Below are 21,091 nucleotides of genomic sequence, written 5' to 3' on the forward strand. Positions count from 1 at the left end.
TAGAACAGTTAGAGACTAGTAATGATAATTGATCAAGTTCGAGTGATTATTTATTGGCATACTAATTACGGTTGTCTATATTCACTTTATTTTGTACTCGGTGAATCCGTGATTATCTTACATCTAAGACCATCTCCTATAAACCCCGTCTTTTTAATTAATTAAGTGCAGTAACATCAGGCCATCAGGGTATACTCCTGTATGGTACGGTACTACCTGTCTACCACCATCCCATTCGATTATCCCTTATTGCCTTTGATAGTCGACATTTACGTACAATGTCTCCGGAAACATATAAAGTAGCAAACGAGCAATGGTCACATTTAGCCCGTCTAAAACATTCAGACGGAAATGATCGTCTGAAGGGAGACTTCCTGATTTATAAAATTACATGTTAAGTCACCCGGTAAAATTAAAATTAAAATAATGTAATTTATTTTTCATAATTAGTTCTTAACAAACCCCCGTCTTTTTAATACTTTTTCTTGAGTTCAAATTATGTACAAATTATTGGTACTCGTATATATGCAACGTTAATTTAGCACTGTTTGATCAGGTCAAATTACAAACAAATAATAAAATTAATTGTATTTTGAGAAATATAATAAGATATAGAGTAATCTAATTGTTTTAGCTTCGCTATTGGTCAAGATTTCCGGAATCATAATCCTAAAAGGTCAGGGCAAAACACTTAACCAAAATGGATTAGTGACTCAATGTCACAAAAAAGGGTCAATTATTATTATTATTATTATTATCAGTTGGATCAAAAGAGTCGGTACGTCCGGTCCATCTGATTTAATGTAACCCTCGCGAAGTTTTAATTTAAGAATTTATTAACTTAAATAAATTTTCTTATTAATTAAATATTTTATTAGGTTTACTTTATTAAAATCATGTTTTTAATATGTATACTTGGGCAAGAACCGCTAGCTACGGGTGTTCATTGGTCCGGGACCAGACCGGATCGGACCAAACTCTCTGGACCGAAGGCCAAAGAAGGGTGAAGAGGTGGACCGAGGACCGGACCATATTAATATTGGTTTGGTCCGGTCCGGACCATAAAAACACGTGGACCGGACCGGAGCGGACCAAAAGGACCAAAGTGGACCAAATATTATTGTCGTTGACATGTTTTAGCATATAAAACTAGAACTCGAGAAGTTCGTAACGATCAAACTAAACAACATTATTTTCTTACTAGATTTAACTACATAATTATACATCTTATAATACGTGTAAAAAAAGTAGAAAATAAAATCAATAATATTACAAATTTAAAAATTCTTTTATTACATAACTTCGGTCCATGGTCCGGTCCGCGGTCTATTCGGTTTGGTCCAGGACCGGACCGAAAACCAACGTAGAGTAAATAGGTGGACCGTGGACCAGACCAAACAAAATTCGGTCCGGTCTGGTCCGGACCAAATGGTCCGGTTTGGTCTGGTCTTTGGTCCGGACTACTGAGTGAACAACCCTACCGCTAGCAAGTTGCCAAATAGACGTTAGGATTGGATTCTGTGCGAAATCCGAGTAAAACCCGAGTCATTTGGATCATGGGTCAAGCCAAGTCAAGTTGAGTGATATTATTAAGTCTTTTTGTATCAGACATGACCACTTCAAACCTCTTTAAAACCACCCATGACCCATGTTTAGATCTAGTCTCAAAATCAACATATCTCTTTCATTCCTCCACCAAATCGCTTCATTCTCGCGTTATTTCCCGCTTTTCTCGTCCTACATCTTTCTATGTAAGAAAAATATAACCTTTTGAATCTTTTGGAAAATCTATCTTTTTGTAAAGTTGTTCTTAGGTGGAAGCTTTAGTGTTCCGTGGTTGAATTGGGTCGGAATCTTGTTTATTGAAGTGCGAAAAAGGTTTATGTGCAATTATTAGAAATTAGTCTTTGTTTGGATAAAGTTATTAACTTTACATGTTTATACATGTTTCGAGCTTGAATAATTGGCTTGAATAATTGTTATTGGACGTTGTCTTAAGCATATGTGTATAATATTGAGCATGTTGTTGCAATTGTTATCGATTGGGTAAAGTTGGATGCTTGAATGTGTTAATTGTTGGTTTCCGTCTCAAATATGCCCTAATTTACATGTCTTAATTATATTGTAACACTTTTGTTTGGAGTATTGCAAGTGGAACGAGCAATTGGGTGGTGTCTTAATTACATGTCTCAAATATGCCCTAATTTACATGTCGTAATTTACTTTGCTTGTTGATTTCCAACTCAAATTATATGAAATTACATGTTTTCATTTTATTGCTACTATTTGAGTAAAGAATGGACGACTGCATATTTGCAAGTGGAGATATTTACCATACGAGAAAACTTGTCTTACTTTGGTTTGTGCTGTGCAATGCCTCATACATTACCTATTATTAGGATATTAGGCCCATTAGGGCCGACTATCATTAGGGTTAGGTTACGAGTTACGACGGCTACCGTCTAGACAACTCTCTCCTCTTTTTCCAATGTGGGATACTCACATGTGCCTTTATCATGAGTGAGCTGTATCTTGACACCTATCAGTAGTACTAAGGCTTGTTATTCCTCATGGGAATTGAAAAATTATTATTTGTCTTGAATTGTTTCATTGATATTTTATATTTTGCTGATTGAAATTTTTCAGGAAACGGGCATAGTAAGATGACGCAAAGCTTTGTTGGGCGTGTTCAGGAAAGCATTATTAACTGTTTATCGGATGAGTTGCTTATGGAAATCTTATGCCGACTTCCAGACTGCAAATTTGTTATACAATGCAAGTGCGTCTGCAAGCGTTGGGCTGCTATGGCCACCGATCCTTGGTTCATTTCCAAATTCATTGCAATAAAATCAAAATTAAAACATCAAAATTTGAGTATAATCATGTGGTATACACCTGATTTTTGTCATAATCTCTGGAATGGTGATGAGAGTTTCTTCATGCCTTCAATTTTCAAACCCAAACCCGAGGATTCCTACTCTTTCTCACCATTCCCTTTTATTAAAGATGATCAAGTTTATGCTAAAGTCAAACCAGTCGCTTCGTGTCTTGATTTGTTACTCTACTGTAGACATGATGTTAAGGACAAGAAGTATAATCATTACATTACGAATGTACAAACCAGGCAGTGGATTCAGCTTCCATCCCCTCCTTACTTTGGCAGATGGCCCCTTATTTTTGGGCTCATATGCGACACCCCGCTTTACTCTTGTAATGCTACAACATACCGTTATAGTGTTGTTGTTATGCGCCTCACAGCGCCATCAACAAAGTTTACTGCGCACGTTTTTTCATCTACTACAAATAAGTGGTGCGACCGAGTTTTGTCATTACCAACAACATGTACATTAAAAGGAAATGGCTTATTAGGCACTGGCTTTCACTCGGCCTCTGGCTTTTGCTTTGATGGAAAGCTCCATTTCAACTGCCTTCAGGGTTTCTTCGGTTTTGATCAAAACAATATCGAATTTGATGAGGACGAGATTCAGTGTCATTTTGTTCAATGGCCTTCTGGTATGTTATCTCTCATCTTCTTCCGTGTGGGTGTTTCACAGGAGCATTTGAAATTGTGTACACTTCGCGATAATGTGGGATTACGTGTTTGGATCCTTAAAGACTACAACAAGAGTATCTGGATGTTACAGCATAATGTTGAAAGTCTCGAGTGGGTGTCCCGTGATTCTTGGATGACGAAAAAATTTGAAATGTTTCCACAGCTTGAAACAATGCCGGCAAATGTGTTGGGTTTCCATCCTAATAATACTGATATTATTTATGTGGTTGTTCCTGGGGGTATTTTCTTATGTAACCTTTCGAGCAGAACGCTAGAGTTGGCATGTTGTATTCCGATTCTTTCTTCGCAATGAAACTACTCGAAACATTATTTGAGGATGTTCGCTAATTTACCAGTGATGCTCCCGATCTGGCCAACTCCACTCCCGTCCCATTCTCAGATGATCAGCCATCACTAATAACAATAATGTGTTTTATTCAGAGGATTAATACAATTAATTTATTCGAAAATGCTTTTAATTTGCTCTGTTGCGTAAACTTGATTTAGTAGTCCCTATATGACTGCCATTTTTAAGTTTTATTTCAGACCTGATAGTATAGCATGAGATTAGGGATGTCAATGGATCGGGTTCGGGTCGGGTGAAGCCTCATCCGTCATCCATTCGTCCTTTTAAAATCTCATCCAACCCGTCCGTCATCCGTGAAACATATCATCCGTCATCCATCCATCATCCATGGATGAAACGGGTGGATCGGGTGATAAACGGGTGTTGTGTATTTATATATTTCAAGTTAAAAAAAAAATAATGATTTTTTTTTTCTCTACAAAAATAAAGTTAGATAATTATTTTGTTTAACTTTCTAGTAGGTAGGTTCACAATATATCTATATTGAGAGTAGACAAATATGAAAATTTAAATATTTTATATCTTAATAATGTGTTATATGTAAAAAAAATTAAATAAATAGTAATAAAATCGGGTGATGGATAGATGTCGGGTGGATGGCGGGTGGAATTTCTTCATCCAACCCATCCGTCATCCACCATCCGTTTCATCCGTCATCCATCCATCATCCATTTAAGTCGGATTTTCATCCATCTTTTAGGATCGGGTGGATCGGGTTTTGATGGATGCGGGTGAAATTGACATCCCTACATGAGATGAACTTGTCCCATTTTTGCTTGCGGAGTTTCCAGTGATTATTTATTTAACTTGTTTTTTTGGAATTGAATAAGGTCTTGACAAAAATGTCCTGTTTCAGATAAATTTCCTGATATTTCCATGACAAAGAACAACATACTGCAGAAAAAATATCATTGAAAAACGTAAATTATGTTTTGTCCTAAATTGAGCGACCCAGTATTTTAGCAATTAAGTTCCATAATACAAAGCATAACAGTAGAACATCATCAGAAGGAAAGCATTGAGTTGGACCAGTTTGAAGTCAAGAGCAAGTATATTCCTACCAAGTGCCTGAAGGCAATTCTTGACCCGATCCAATAATAAATAATACGAATAACTAGTCTTTGAACCCGTGCACTACACACGGGTGGTAACATAAAATGCTATTTCAAGTGCATCTTAAATATCGATATATATTATGGATAGAAGGTGTAATGTTATTAGTAGATTTTAAAAGGTATTGTTCGTATTCAATTTTTTAATTTTTTAGTGAAATATATACCAAAAGAACGGTCGATATACAACGGAATCGAGCCCAACAGTTAAATACGATATTTGTGAATTAATCCAACAAATAACAAAAAAAGCCCAATACAAAGTACCGAGCCCAATATGTACCAAGCCCAATCATAAATCCCCACTAACCTAAAAGAATAAGAAAGCTCTAATATCTTCCCGCCTAAGTAAATACTCTATATTTGGGCTTTATTATATCTTATCTACAATTGGGCCAAACTGCTTAATTCCATATAATTCTATTCCAATTACACATTTGTAGGCCTACAACTGAGCCAATGGCCCAATACTGATTAATTACATACAATAACTAACCTATTACAAGATAAGAGCATTCATATAATGTTTTTACTTCTAAAACGAAAAAATTGCCAATAATATATATTTTCTCACACTTTAATTTAATATCTATTTCTACTCTATACAACGTGAACATTTAAATTTGCAATTTTGTAATTTTTTTGATTTAATATATACACTAGTATTGGTGCCCGGCTTCGCCCGGGCTACCTCTACTTAGCATTAATTTTTTTCATTAAATAAAATTACTTAAAGTTGCATAACCCATAAATTTATCATTAATACATTTTTCTATGATATATCCTAAAATTACGATGAAATAAATTTTGAGACAAATTCACTACTCCCGCTATTAATATTTTACTCTTATTAATGAAACAATAGTAATATCATTTCACTACTTGCCCGTAATCATTGTTACTTTCACTACTCCCGCCGTAATTATTGTTACTTTCACTATCGCCGCATTAATATTGATTATTTCACTACTCTCGTTGTTGTTTCTACCACTTTCACTAATCTCGCTGATAATATTGTTACTTTTACTATTCAAATGAGTGATTACTATCATATAACCATATTCAATATTACTACAATTCTTTTCTTTACTGACGAAATTACTTTTATTATTCTCACTACTCGAAATAAATATATTACATATAGATTAATTAAGTTGAAATAATTATGAAATATTATATTTTTTGCAAATCTAGCTTGATTTATTTATTTTTTAATAGTTTGCAAAATATAATATACTTATATTATGTTTGTTTATGTTAAAATATTTAACATCTTTATGCTAATTAATACCATAAGTGAGTCATGTTTATTTTAAGGAAAATTACCATATTCCGTGTTCTCTAAATTTATACTTCAACCAAAACTATATAATATTTACATTAAAGTCCCTTGTTCAGGTCCATCGCACAGTGCTATTGATTTAAAACTATATAGTATAATTAATTTGTATAAATTCATTTAATTACATTGAAGTCCCTTGGTTTCTGGAATTAATATATAGTATTGATAAGTATATTTATTACAACACAGATACACACAAATAGTTTCAGCAATTTTATATAGAGTAACAGTGTTGAACCTTCTTTTTTCTATCTCTTAATACAAAACATTACTAATATTAAGTTTTATTCTATACTAAAATTTCAAATGGACTTAAAATAAGTTAAATTTAATTAGATAATAATTAAATTTTCTAATATCCCTATCTAAAAAACCGCTTGTGCGCGGGATTTATAATAGTTAAAAATTAAGACAAACAAAAGGGATAATTCACGTGGTGCCCCTGAGGTTTGGCTTAATTCACGTGGTACCCCCGCCTTTAAGAATGTGCACATGGTGCCCCTGAACTTTCAGTTTAGTGCACCATCTGCCCTTATTTATTTTTCTGTTATAACGGTGTTAAGTTCCTTGCCTTTTCCCTCATATCCTTACCTTTCCCTCTTATTTCCCTCATAAACTAATAAACTAAATACAACTCTACCACTCCCTCATAAAAACAAAACAAAACTACAATGATTATTGAATCCATTCCAAATCGCCCCTGAAGAACAATTAAATCGCCTTTATTGTCAATTAAATCGCCCTTCTGCGTCTTCGTTGAAAGTGTTGGTCTTCATTAATCAGGTCAATAAATCGCCCATGGTGGACAAGATTGAGGTTGTCAATCGGTATTGGGTTTCGGTACCACATTCAAATCATGGGTTGGGTTGTTTGATGGTGGTTGCGTATATGGGTTCGCCTGAACTGGTGGTGACGGTTGAAATATGGAGCCATGGTGGTCACGGCTTGGTTGTCCAAGTCTGTGGCGACGGAGAACGGTGGTGCAACCTTTTTTTTTGTGGCTCATTTAAGGTTGCATCATGGAATGGGCAATGGTAGAACTAATTTACAATCCGATTTATGGGAAACCCCGTATTCATCTGAGCCTGAGAAATTTATGGGTTCTGAATATGATGCCAGAGGTCATGATTTTGAGTTGATTCCATTTGATGCTAGCAGCACTAATTCATGGTTTTCATTGAAAATCAAGAAAGAACAAAGTTAATGTCAAACCAAATTAATGATGGCGGATTGGATTTATGGGCATTAATTCATGGTTTCCATTGAAAACCGCCATATTAACCATCAACTCAGCTCTACTTTGTTCTCCTCCTCCTCCTCATAATCAGCACTAATTCTAGTTAATTACAAACCAAATTAATCCAATCCTCAATTAGAAGGAGCGAAGACACCCGGCGAGAACGGCGGAGGTCAGAGGTGGTTAATATGGCGATTACGAGGAGTTCGGTCTGCGTCATGGTTGCGTCATGGTTGCCTGAGTTGATGCTTGCGATGTTGTGGTTTCAGGTTCTAGTCTGGGCAAGAGCTGCGGTGGCTTGAGTAGTTGTCGAAGATTGGAGTTGCAAAGCGATGTCAAAATTTAGCCACGGTAGCTGCACGTTGCTCGTTGCTCGTTACTCGTTGTTGGCTGCTGCTCGTGGTGTAGCGAGAATGATTGAGAGCTTGGTTGAGGTGTCGTAAAGGTGCTGCAATTAAGGTGATTAATTGATTGATAATGGAGGTGATAGACTGCATGTTGCCGTTGTTGTGAATGGAGGAGGGAGCACGTTGAATGGAGGAGCAGCATGCGCGCCTTGGTTCCGGGTTCGGGTATTGCTTTCGAGATGAGTGAACACAAACTGGGCTCAGGTTATGATTTCGAGTTCGCGGGATTGAACCTGGGGGCTGCTGATGTCGGTGTTGCTGCTACTGCTTGGGGTTCGGTTTTAGCATTACCAAGGATAACATGGACTGGCAGGGGAGGTGTGATTGAAGAAGATAGTAAAGATATGGTTGTATAAAATGAAATGTGAGGCCAAAACTAACGTCGTTATAACCGAAAATTAAATAAGGGTAGATGGTGCACTAAACTGAAAGTTCAGGGGCACCATGTGCACATTCTTAAAGGCAGAAGTACCACGTGAATTAAGCCAAACCTCAGGGGCACCACGTGAATTATCCCCAAACAAAACCCGATTAAAACCATCGGGATATATTGTCCTAAATCTAGAGTGGACATAAATCCACGGGATGAAACAACTAATCCACTTGATATGTTGACATCTGACCACATTACCCCTACTTTTCCATTAGATGTGTATCATGAGTAGGGGTGCTAACGAGCCGAGCCCGAGCTTGGCCTTGCTCAGCTTGTGCTCATAAAGTAAAACTCGAGTTCAAGCCGATCTCGAGCTTACCCGAGCTTGAAAAAATTGTGCTCGTTATCAAGCTTGTGAGCTTTAAGGCGAGCTCGAGCCAAACCCGAGCTCAACTCGAGCCTATATATAATTGTTGAATTGTCGTTTTTTCTCTCTCGATATGTTAATGAACAAGGCTCAAAAGTTTTATATACAAATATTGGAAAATCAATAAGACATTTTTGATATGTGTGATACAAATATATAATCATGACAAAATATTTTTATAAAATATGAGTAATATCTCATCTAATTACACAAGTTCGAGCCGCTTACGAGCTTTTCGAGCCGAGCCAACGTTCGCTCGGCTTGACTCGTTAAGCTCTCGAGCCGAGCCCGAGCCCGAGCCGAGCTCACACGAGCCGAGTTTTGACCGAGCTTTGACCGAGCCGAGCTCGAGTTGCTCGCGAGCTGTCTCGTCTCATTAACAGCCCTAATCATGAGTCATGACGCTGCTAGTCCACTTGCACTCTTTAGTTTTTGTCACTTGTCGTTAGCCAGTGTAGTCTCGAAATACACTTGAGTCGATTGGTTAAACGGGTCGAACTGACGGTTTTGAATTCGAGTAAATTACGGGTCGGTTCTATTTTGAGTTTATAAAATACAGGTTTATAAGGTCGAGTTTATACAAGTTTTGGGCCAAAAACGGGTTTAATTAACGCCTTTTACAAATACGAAGTATTTGTTTTCTTTAATTTTAATTATAAACATATACTTGCAAATATTTTCGAGTTGAAAAGAGCAGGTTATTTCTGAGTCATTTTCGGGCGGATTTCGATCGATTTTTCGAGTCAGGTCATCTTTTGACAAGTCTACATTCAAGTGACTCACCCATTATTTGATTAAATATTTAATTTAATTTAAATTCATCTTTAAAAAAAAAATTGATTCCGGTTTTTAAATTGGAACTACAAAAGGTTTTTGTTTACCCGTATTCCGATCGTACCCCGACCCGATGGACCCGATCCGAAAAAACTGACACGAAACTCGAAATGGCCCCGAACTACATCACCCAAACGTGATCTGACTCGAACATGACCTTTCTTGACCCGTAACTGACCCGGACCGAAAATGATGTGATCCGAAACCACCAAACTCGAAAATGAACAGACAAAACATAACTATAATTGAACCGAAAAGACTTGAATGACTTTTTCTCTCTTATTCATTGACATGGTGATACAAAAATAATGCTGGAAGTGACCAAAATGAACAGATCGAGTGACTGTTCAATAGAACGTCCAGAAGAAGCACTGGTTCACACTTTACTTGGCGCCCAAGTAAGTGGTGTCGAGATTTCTTGCCTAAAAGAAATCATATCCTAGTAAATTAGTCTTATTATTCAGAATATTATTTCCAAGTAATTAGTTTAGGGTCCTGATTTTCGCAGTACACATTCTATTCATCGTAGTACACCATTGACAAATATACCCCTCTCATTTCCCCTCCCATTTTCTCTCTCTAGTTTCTCTCTAATCTATTCTCTCTAGTTTATCTCTAATCTATTCTTTCTCATTTCCCCTCTCATTTACCCATAATCCTCTCATTTCACCACATTATGGTTAATGAACAAAACATCAGGGGAGGTGGTTCGCCGACCGGGTACTGACCAGACAACTAGCTGCCGCCGGCGTGGAATTTTATTGGCTGCCCGACTAGACAGCAGGCGATAATGGGCCGACGTTGGCCGGTGGGGTTGCTGTTGTGGGGTTGGGCTTGCAGTGGTTGGACAATGGTTGGTGGGTTAGGGCGACGTGGTGATAAGGAATCGGCAATCGATGGTCTGTTGTACTACGCTGACTTCCTTTATCACTTTTTTTTTTAAATGTACTAGGCATCGATGTAAAGCTTGTAATCATGAAACAATCCAAGTTGGTGTTCAAATGGCGATAGAAAGAGGTCAGAAAATCATATTTCTTCATTGAAAGTTAGGTTATTGCTTAAAGATTTTTTGCCTTTTTTGATTGTTTCGTACTACTGCCTGGCGATAACTATTACAAGAATACTCGTCGGCCAATCGTCACCGTCCAACACTACCGTCGAAGCAATGCTTCAACGACGGCAGACCACCATCGAACCACACCGCCGACAACTGGTCGTAAACCACCACCAACAAATCCACCGTACCACATTTAAACCCTTAATTAATTTAGGAATAACCCTAATTAAAAAAAGGAACAAAATTATAAGGGTCAAATTAATTATTGAAAAATAGCATAAACGAATTAATTACAAGTTCGTCAGTCGAATAATCATCAATATTAATAATCAATAATTGAAGAGTTATAAGAAAGTTAAAAAGTTAAGGTTTCAAGTTTCAACAATATAGAAAAAGTAGAGAAAATTAGGTTGATGTTTTTTAGTCAAGGGTAAACAAATGGAAAATTTTATTTCTTAATTACAGAATAAGTTAGTTTATTTTACTTCCTATTTACAAAATAAGGCAATATTGTCATAGTCGGTTTTAGGTAAGCTTCAGATTGTGTTTTAGGTTAGCTAGGTCGGTTTAATTCCTATATAAGGAGGTCTAATCACTACTACAAAGTGAAGCTATAGCAACACCATGAAAATGTTGCAAAATATCTTAGAAATGTTGCGTTATACTTCAAGCAACAATTATAAGAGTGCTACTTAAAGCTCCGTTGCAATAGCTCAATGCAACACTTAGTGCAACACTTCAACATCAAAAGCAACACCAAAACAAAGTGTTGCACCTTTCTTTAGTATGCAACAGCAACACCAAAACAAAGTGTTTGCACCTTTCTTTAGTATGCAACACTTTTTCCGGCAACACTTTTTTCTAGTAAGTGCAACACTTTCGTTGTTTAAAATGCAACACTTTGTTAATCATTTGCAACCTTTTTTTAACTAGTCGTGGCGCCGCGCCCGGGACGGAACCCCGATTTTTTATATCCATTGTCAAAAGGTTTATAGGATTGTGCTATAACCTTCTAACTACTTAACCAAATTTGTTGCCAAACATTTCACACACACATTGGTTGGTTAACGGTCCTACTTGAGCACATTTTCGGGTCCAAAATGTACGGGCTAACAGTTGAATAACAAGTCCGGTTAAAGTACGCAACACCGAAAAGGCATAATAGAGGAAGGAAACAACGCCTAGATAGGATTCAAATGGGGTAAAATGAGAAATTCATGTCATGAGCAAGACACCGTTCTGCAAAATAGCTAATTAATTACTTATACACAAAATGAAGCCTAGTATAGTTGGCATATGTTACTAAGCATCCGCTACATCAAAAATCTAGCTATTTAGTGTCGCGTCATGTCCAATGTCCGTGCAACTGTTTTAAGGCAGCCTAACCCTGGAACCTTTTCCTTCTTATTCTTCCAAACATGCATCGGAGACAAAAGTGGACCTAATTGGTGATTAGATTAGAGAGACCTATAGGAGTACCCACTTCACTCCTGAGTTCGGGTAAGAGCCGTGGTCGGCAGAACCTCAATGTACACCTTAGTAGCTTTTAATTTGTCTTCAATGTAGCCAAGGTAACCCTCACGTCCCTGCATATACGACGAAAATTCTTATGGTGAGTTGTGTGGACGCGGGCCCACGGGGGCGCTTGGGAGGAGAGTACAAGCGTTTGCATTTTGTGGAGTCGCCACTAATTTTTATGGGAAATTGGAACCGTTCGAATACCTCGTGTCATGCCAAGACACAAAGTAGAGACATGAACACTAAGTAATCGTTACCCTTAGCATTCTATGTCTAGAATGACTCTCGTGGATGCCAACGAACACGGATGTTCACAGAGATCTGGAGTAAGGGGTGAGGGTACGTATTAGGAAGCTCTTTTGGTCGAACACCTAATCCCGCCCGCCTCGATAGCGGCCTCTACTAATGATTAGGGAAGTTGTCTATACTCGATATATCGTCGATTATATGCATGCAATGCAACATCCACGTTTTAATCCTAGCATGTGAGAATTAACTAAGTTGGTAGACAATTAATTAATCATGCAATTTGGTCGAAGTAGGAATTTAGATTGATTGCATGTGGAAGCATGTAAATGATAAAAGAAATACAATAATTATAAATAATGAAAATTACAATAATTACATTGGATTTGGCGATTTATGTCGAAAATACCTTTAAAACGGATAATTTGAGAAAGAGAATAAAAGAATAAATAACGAACAGATATTAGGGTGATAATACGGATAATAGTTAATTAATACGTAATCTAATTAATTAGGTCAAGGCAGAATGGAAGTTCAGAGACAGAAATCAACCTGGAACAGGCGCAGCAGGACTGTGCCCTTTGGAAGAGGCGCAGCAGTTGCTGCGTCTATTCCAAGGGTGAGTTCTGGCTGTGAAGCCGGAACTGCAAATCGTTAATTTTAATTGATGATTTAGGGATTGATTACAACAATTGACTCGGATGAAAGTGATTTAATTCATTAATTACATATGAATGATGGTCATGAAAGTAATAAACATGGATGAGACGGAATTAAGATGAATTATTTACATGAACGATTGATTAATGACATAGGTGAACTAAATAGGTTAAATATGACGAATTAATAACAAATTAATGACGAATATGACAATAGACAGATGGAAATATATCAAAGATCGAATTCCAGAAACTCAATATGAACGAATTGAATTTCTACAACCCGGATTGAATTTAATGACGAAAACCCGCAAATCTGAATTACTTGGGATTTAAGTCGGGAATTAATGATGAATTATATGCGTATGAATGATAAATAATATACATGTGAAATATTATGCTATTATGTCAAGAAATTGAAGAAAACAAAAACGAATGAAAACAAACAACGAATTTACAGAGGACGAAGGAAGAAGAAAGGAAGCAGAAACTGCGGCAGCCTCACGAAGAGGCGCAGCAGGCACTGCGCTCCTTCGAAGAGGCGCAGCAGTTGCTGCGTCCTTTCTCGACGGTCTGTCTTCTGGAAATCCGTAAAAAGAGGTTTTAAACGTGGTTTTAGAAATCGGTTTTAAGAGGTGTTTTCGACATAAACCTTACATTAGTGATACAATAAAATAAAATACAATAAATAAAGAAGGATTATACACCCTCAGACTTACATGTTGACGAAACGAGATGAACTAAGTTATCGATTAGTGATGCTCGACTCGAACTATAATGCAAATATAAAAGTGCCCTCTGTGACACCCCTCGATGAGGCATCAAAAGAACTATTAAATCTAAGCGGAAAATAAGGGATTTTTAAAACCTTTAAAGTTTAAAGTGTGAAATCCACCATAAGTGATCAAACGAAAATGAAAAGTAAGATGAATAAGTTTTACAATTAAAAACGAAGTGCGTTGGGGAAAAGATATCCCACGAATAAACACAAGTCTAACGATAGGTGAGTCTAAGCAAACTATAACTAAGGTCCAAGGTTCAACGTTCTCGCTAGCTCACACGTCTTCCCCATAATCTGCATCACAAACCTGTCATTCATGTAAACATGAACGCCACAGTCAGTGGGGAGTAACTCAGGGTTCTCCCAGCCACAATATGTCAAAATGCACATAAGCAAGAACTTAATAAAACATATTGATCATGCATCATACTTGAATAATATGAACAAGGGAATATAAATGATAATCATAATGAGATAGGCACATTGCATTCTTAATGAGATAGGCACATTGCATTCTTAATGAGATAGGCATGGTACATTATATTAAACATGCATTCAAGGTAACCAAAACATGGATATGAGATTAGGCATCGAATCATATGAAGAAGGTAAACAACGGATCAATTGAATAGAAAATACATGGATGGAAACCAATAGCCATTACTTGAAAACCTCTTAACAACCATAGCACGGGACGTGGCTACTAATGTCACATTCATACTTATGGCTTGCATCTCACCATAAGAACGGATGGGAACATCAATCCCGGCGATCATATCGCAACTAGGGGCTTGCATCTCACCACTAGTATCCGATAGGACCAAGACTCTCACAAACAATCATAGAAGACGTGCACTCTCGTATATAAGAACACGCCAATGACCGTAACAAGCAAGACATTTACAAAGGATTGACTCAAAACAAGACAAACCCCTAGACTCCAACCTCCTGGTAGGACGACGCTCATAATACGGTCATAGTCTAAATCTGGCCAGACTCTCGGGATGGACGACACCTGATTCGACATACAATCCCAAATCGTATCCAAGACTCGATCCATGACACCTAGCCGTGCCCCAAGGTCGAGTAACCCCAAATCGAAACCATGGTACCTAGCCGTACCCCAAAGTCCGAAGAGGCGGAAGGAAGATAGCCCAACTCGGAAACAATGGCACCTAATCGTGACCCAATGTCCGAGGACAAATAAATAAGGAATGTCGAGTAGTCACACAATGTAAACCGTCACACTCCGGTCACAAATACGAGTAACAATGATTATATAAACATAACGTAAACAATTCATGTGAAGCATGCATAAGTACAAGAGTATAACAAATATCAAGTACTCCCATGATAAAAGAGTCTCAACACATCATACACAAGCATTAGAACCAAGATTAAGATGCATACCCAACAAGAATCTCAAAACCCAATCTATAACAACAAGTTTAGTACTCGACTACAACAAGGGTCAACTTCAAACGGTCATAACTTGAGTTCTATACATGATAATGAGGTGAAACCAGTTGGAGGTGATAGCTTATCCTCTTACGGTTCTAACGGTAGGTCATAAGCCTCAAACAAACAAGTAACGAAGAAGTTATGGCCATTTTACGAAAACTGGTCCAGGCTGTGTGCGCAGCCTGCGCCGTGGTGCTGATTTGCACGACACAACAAATTCACCTTCATCCCCAAATCATTTTTTTATTGTGCCATTACAATCCTAATTCCACCATATATTACCCAAGCAACTTTATACAAGTATTAATGGTGAAATCAAAGCATAAAAGAGGGATTAAAACACAAGGTTCGATTCAAATTCAAACAATTCCAAACTAACAAATTCGTGACATAATTAAACACAATTATTAAGCATGAATAAGACGGTTTCTTTACTAATTCATCCATGTATACAAAATACTAGAAAATTCTTCAAACCACCAAGAGAGATTCCACACAAAAATCAATCAACAACAAACAAGTAAAAACATGTAAAGAATCTAACTTTAACACACATGTGAACAAACTATAACATGTATGAACACCCAAATTGACATAATGTCGAGTAACCCATCACCGTTACTTTTTTGCACTTAAATCCACAAAAGACTCGTCTACCTTTCAAGAATCCACTTAGGGTCAACTAAAACTTCTCCTAAACATAAGAAAACACAAAATAAGACTAAGAATCAAAATTAGAAAAAGGGTACCATGTATAAAACGGCTCGACAGCCCTATATAAGGAGTAAAGTCGGTGTCTTTCTTACCTAGAAAGATGGAGGGCGATGAGAGGAAGAGATAGACGCGAAAATCACTTGATTCGGATAAGAATTGAGCAAGTTATGGTGTTTTGAAGATTTGTAAGAGGAGAGTATGAAAATGGTGTTTGTGTTTGTGGTGGTGTTGCTGAAATTGTGAGGAAGGAGGAGGGGTTAGGGTTTCCCTCATTATTTTGATGAGGAGGAAGGAGTAGTAGGTGAGTCCATTGGTCATACTAGGCCCAATAAGCAAAATTGAGTCGATATACACATGAATTTACGTCTCAAGCCCACTACAACTCAAGACGGAGAATATTATTATTATTATCATTATTGTCCGACCAAAATATTTATTTTGTATAACTTAAGCTTTAAAAATATAATATTTATAAAAATCATGTTTAATAATGAAATTAATTAAATTAAATAATTTAAAATATAAATAAGACCATAGAATGGTTAATTAAATTATAAATGTCAAAATGGAAAATTCGCGGGTGTTAAAAATCATGTTTAATAATGAAATTAATTAAATTAAATAATTTAAAATATAAATAAGACCATAGAATGGTTAATTAAATTATAAATGTCAAAATGGAAAATTCGCGGGTGTTACACCTCGTAAGAGGAAAACGATTAGATTAATTAAGTTGATTGATTGGAGTTGGTCAAATTGCTCGGTCATGCAAACGAGGCTGGTACTCAGAAGGATCCGAGCTTACGTGGTCGAATGTTCAAGCACGTAGATGCCAAAAAGTAAGAACAAAGGTCTACAATGCAAAGGGAGAAGAGAAGGGCGGACACTCGCGTGAGAAATATGAGGAACGAAGGCTCCTATTTATACTAATCACGTGAAGGAATAGGGTTTTCGGAGAGACTTTGGAAGTGAATCTCGGAAAGATATGAAAAAGATACGAAAACTACGCAGAGAAGGACTTGGGAAGAGGCGCAGCAGACACTGCGTCTCTTGGAAGAGGCGCAGCACCTGCTGCGTCTGTTCCCAAGTGTTTTCCTCCTGCGGAAGAATGAATTCCGTGTTTAAGTTATGGAATAACGGAATAATTTGGTTTTCCTTAATATTTTGTATGAATATTACGGGAATTATTTACCAAAGATTAAAGATTGTGAAATATTTATTAAAATATGGAATAGAAATATCCGGAACATTCCAGAACATTCTGACTCGGGATTTAATGGTTATCAGAAAATGAAGACGGTTTTAGGCCCGGACTCCAAATGTACTCTAATTACTGTCAAAACGACCGTATCAGCGCGTAGATGACATTTATGAGGTAGACATTAATGTTTGAGCAATCACCTGACGATAAACTTACGAACTGTCACAAATCGTTCCGCGTACAAAACATGCGGCCCAATCATCACCGGGTGGTTTGCGGGAGGTGCAGAAATGAGGTATCTACAAGTTGCAGCTGATAATAGACATATTGTACAAGCTGGAACTCTCGTTAGCCTGCTAGAGGCCAGGGAACCCCTTTTGGTTTTGAGACGTATGTGACCACATATAACATAAACAAAATGCTTGGTTGTGGTTATTGGTTTAGAAAGCTGGAGAAGATGTAAGTTGTAAAATTTACACAACACATACTCCAATTTCTGACAGAACAGCTGAATACAAACATGGCACGGTGTTTTAATAAAATGAATCCAGAATAGCTTTGCAAGACTTCCTTGAGACATGCCATGCACACAAATGAAAATTCTCATGATACTGACCAATTTGTACAAGTCATCAAATGCATAAACACAGAAAATCTACACCTCATGCCCTCTTTTCAATCCTGAAACCTCTTGAACACATAACATCTTACATGTCATTCTTATGATTTTTCAATCTTTTCCAGCCCTCTTCGCCTAACATGTTATTTGACTGGCATACATTTAGTTTGTGGCTAAAGAATTAAACAGACTGACCTATTTTATGATGTCTGAACGCTCAAGTAACATTTTTGCACTACACCCTTCCTACTGTCATATATACCATCGCATACGTTGTCAGTTTAAATACGTCAACCAGATTTTATGGAGTCGATTCAGCCAACCAATAGAACTAATTAATAAAGCCTTACCATACTACATGAATTTTAAGTATCAGTCCGATTATCATAAACTACAAACATAAAACAAGCGAAATAGACTGAAAGGATTTTATAAGGATTTACTATCTTGCATAGTGTTCAGAGTTTGCTATATATATTACCAAATTAGCTCATCATCTCGCACCCCTCACATCCTTCAACTATCACATTGCCCTACTTTGCTGCCTTATTAGTCATGTGACGACTTCAAACCGCTCTCAACCTTGCCCTCCTTCACTACCATCATCGCAACCTATGCATAAATACAAGTGTTGCTAGTTGAAGGAAGATAAAAGGAGTCAAACCAACCTTGGGTGTTGTACATCGCTGACCTGCATTGCCTAGCTCATTGCTGAGCTCGCTATCATTTTAAACCTGCAAGCCTGCAATATACAAAGAATAGAAGCTGAGAAACCTTCCCGAGCCCGAAACCACGGCACCTGCATTCCATGCAAGCAACCCCGCGCCGAGAACCTAAATGAAAGTAAGGCACATGTGCAATGTAGTGAAACTTAAACATGGAAAATCCAGCAAGCTTATTCGACAAGCATTGTAACCTTATTACGATAACGTACCATACATGCAGACGCCATCGAACATCATTCAGATCTTTACAATGTCATTAACAGGTCAATTGCACACTACTTTATTGAAGGCAGATACAACGAATGTCACACGGTAACAGTAATGGACTTAAATATATTGGAGGGAATAACCCAATAACCCCTACCCCGACAAAAATGACCAGCTAGCTTGTGGGCTGTCCCCCAATTAGTAATCACCAAATAAGAACTCAATACAGTTCAGTGAGGAGACACGAAGTGTATACACATGAATAGTCAATTGCACACTATACACTAATGATGGGCAAGACTAATGAAACCCGTTAAAGTAAAACCCTTACTAAGTCGAAAAACTCACCATCAACTACCGAACAAACACCGTCCGACACATAACACCTAGAAACTCTCACAACTAACGAAATAAACGAATTAAACAACAGTCAGCGGGACAAGCAGCTGGCTTAGGAACACCTATAAATTAAAGTAAGAATCTTTGGTACGGTGGGAAGCAACAATACAACAAACTGAAAAGAGCCAACTGTACCGGCGTATATCGACACATAAAAGACTCTAAGATTAGCAACTATCTCGTCTCTAAGCTGGCAATCTAACCATCTAATCTAATCAAAGTCCCAACAAATAGATCCCAACGAAACCCTGGCCTTAAATAATCAGAGATCAATATGGGGATTTTGATGCAATTTACTATAGTGAGCTATTCTAGGATGGATGTGCTAGGAAGACCGTAAAAAAAAAGGCTATGACAGCAAGCCAATGTCTGATACATCGGTACAAGAGGCTAACAAAGTAGTAAATTTGGACCCCGTGATTGCCACACGTACAACTCTATCAAAAACAGCCTAACTGGCTGCAACACTATAACTAACATCAAAATAACATACCACCGTCTCAAAACTCCAACTTCTGCCACTAACTTCAACATGAAAACAATGAACAACACTCCCATAATCACTTAAACCAAGTTGAACCAATTCAATCACCCATCTTTCAAGCACCTTTAGGAGATCACAAATTATAGAATTCAAGTGTCTTACAACATGAGACGGTCCTTTTAGTAATAATTGAGTGTTTGCATACATAAAAGAACCGTATTCAGGCATTACACAATAATTACTCTTATTAGTAGACTGTACGCTAACATTTATATCTTTTATATAAATCTAGAATCCTTCACCAAAAGCTATAATTTTTCCACAAATAAGCAATTAACCTATCACCCACTTCCCTAAATTTGACTCGGCTAAAACCATACCCCCTCCCCCCATGCCGTCTCAATCATTTGTCTACTCCTTACATTTTTTATGGGGCTTGTTTTAATCAATAGTACACAAATGATTTGGCCGAAGAAAGTAATAAAATAACCACAGAATTAATTAATCACACCAACAAAGATCTAAACCTCACTAACCCAAAAACTAAACAAAGAACAACCAAACGTAAATTATGTACATAAATTGATGGCCTTGATAAGTAAGAAGAATAAAAAAAAATCTCCTCTTCTAACCAGTTGGGTGTTTGACACAGGCAAGTTATCTGAGATATGGCTTCGATCAACTGCAAACATGAAACCAATTTAAGAACTAAGAATGAACAACCTCATGTCTATTACGACTCTTTGTAGTAAATCGTTTATCCGTGTCCAACACTGGATATTTATCCGTGTCCAACAAATAATGGCAACAATATTAACCTAGTGCATATGGGATTTGAACTTACAGGTTTCTCTGATTGCCAGAAGCTACACCGGCGGAAGTACACTCTGATATATCTACAGATTTTACAGCTTGGCTTGAAAGCACTATAATCCACAAACAGACACCAGTGTTAACTAAATTAAATGATAAGAAGGGTTTGTAAAGATACTAACAGAAAAGGGATTAACTTCTTCCGCTTCTTCAAAAGGGTTTGGATCATAACATCCCGCCATTTTCAAGATATAATTATTTTACAACGATAATTATGATTATCCGTCCATTAAATAAATCCTTAAAAGTATTACAAAAATAAAACCAAAGAGGAAAAAGGGAAAGATTAATGAAGTAAAGAAAATTAATAATTAATTTTAAAGAGGTAGTTGATGATAAGTCAAAGATATCCACACTAAAACCTTCTAAATCATCCAACATTAGAAACAAGTCTAATCAAAAGCTACCTAAATACCCAAACTCAAAGGTAGTTGATGATAAATCAAAGATATTCACACTCAATCTTAGACCAGTAAAAAGGAATGCATCTTAATA

The 21,091-nt window shown here is 37.1% G+C and overlaps 1 protein-coding gene across 1 annotated transcript; it reads left to right on the forward strand.

Moving 5' to 3' along the window:
- The first annotated feature begins 1,641 nt into the window (after positions 1 to 1,641).
- On the forward strand, positions 1,642 to 3,866 carry LOC141634521 (uncharacterized). Its single transcript, XM_074446664.1, has 2 exons — positions 1,642 to 1,751; positions 2,647 to 3,866. Exon 2 carries the CDS (start codon positions 2,664 to 2,666, stop codon positions 3,864 to 3,866), a length of 1,203 nt encoding a protein of 400 aa, XP_074302765.1. The 5' UTR covers positions 1,642 to 1,751; positions 2,647 to 2,663.
- Positions 3,867 to 21,091: the final 17,225 nt, after the last annotated feature.

This window comes from Silene latifolia, chromosome 2 (genome assembly GCF_048544455.1).
Source record: "Silene latifolia isolate original U9 population chromosome 2, ASM4854445v1, whole genome shotgun sequence".
Taxonomy (NCBI): domain Eukaryota; kingdom Viridiplantae; phylum Streptophyta; class Magnoliopsida; order Caryophyllales; family Caryophyllaceae; genus Silene; species Silene latifolia.

What these genes read in the sequence shown, in the direction of transcription:
- LOC141634521 (XM_074446664.1), top strand. Translation starts at nt 2,664, where the DNA reads ATGACGCAAAGCTTTGTTGGGCGTGTTCAGGAAAGCATTATTAACTGT.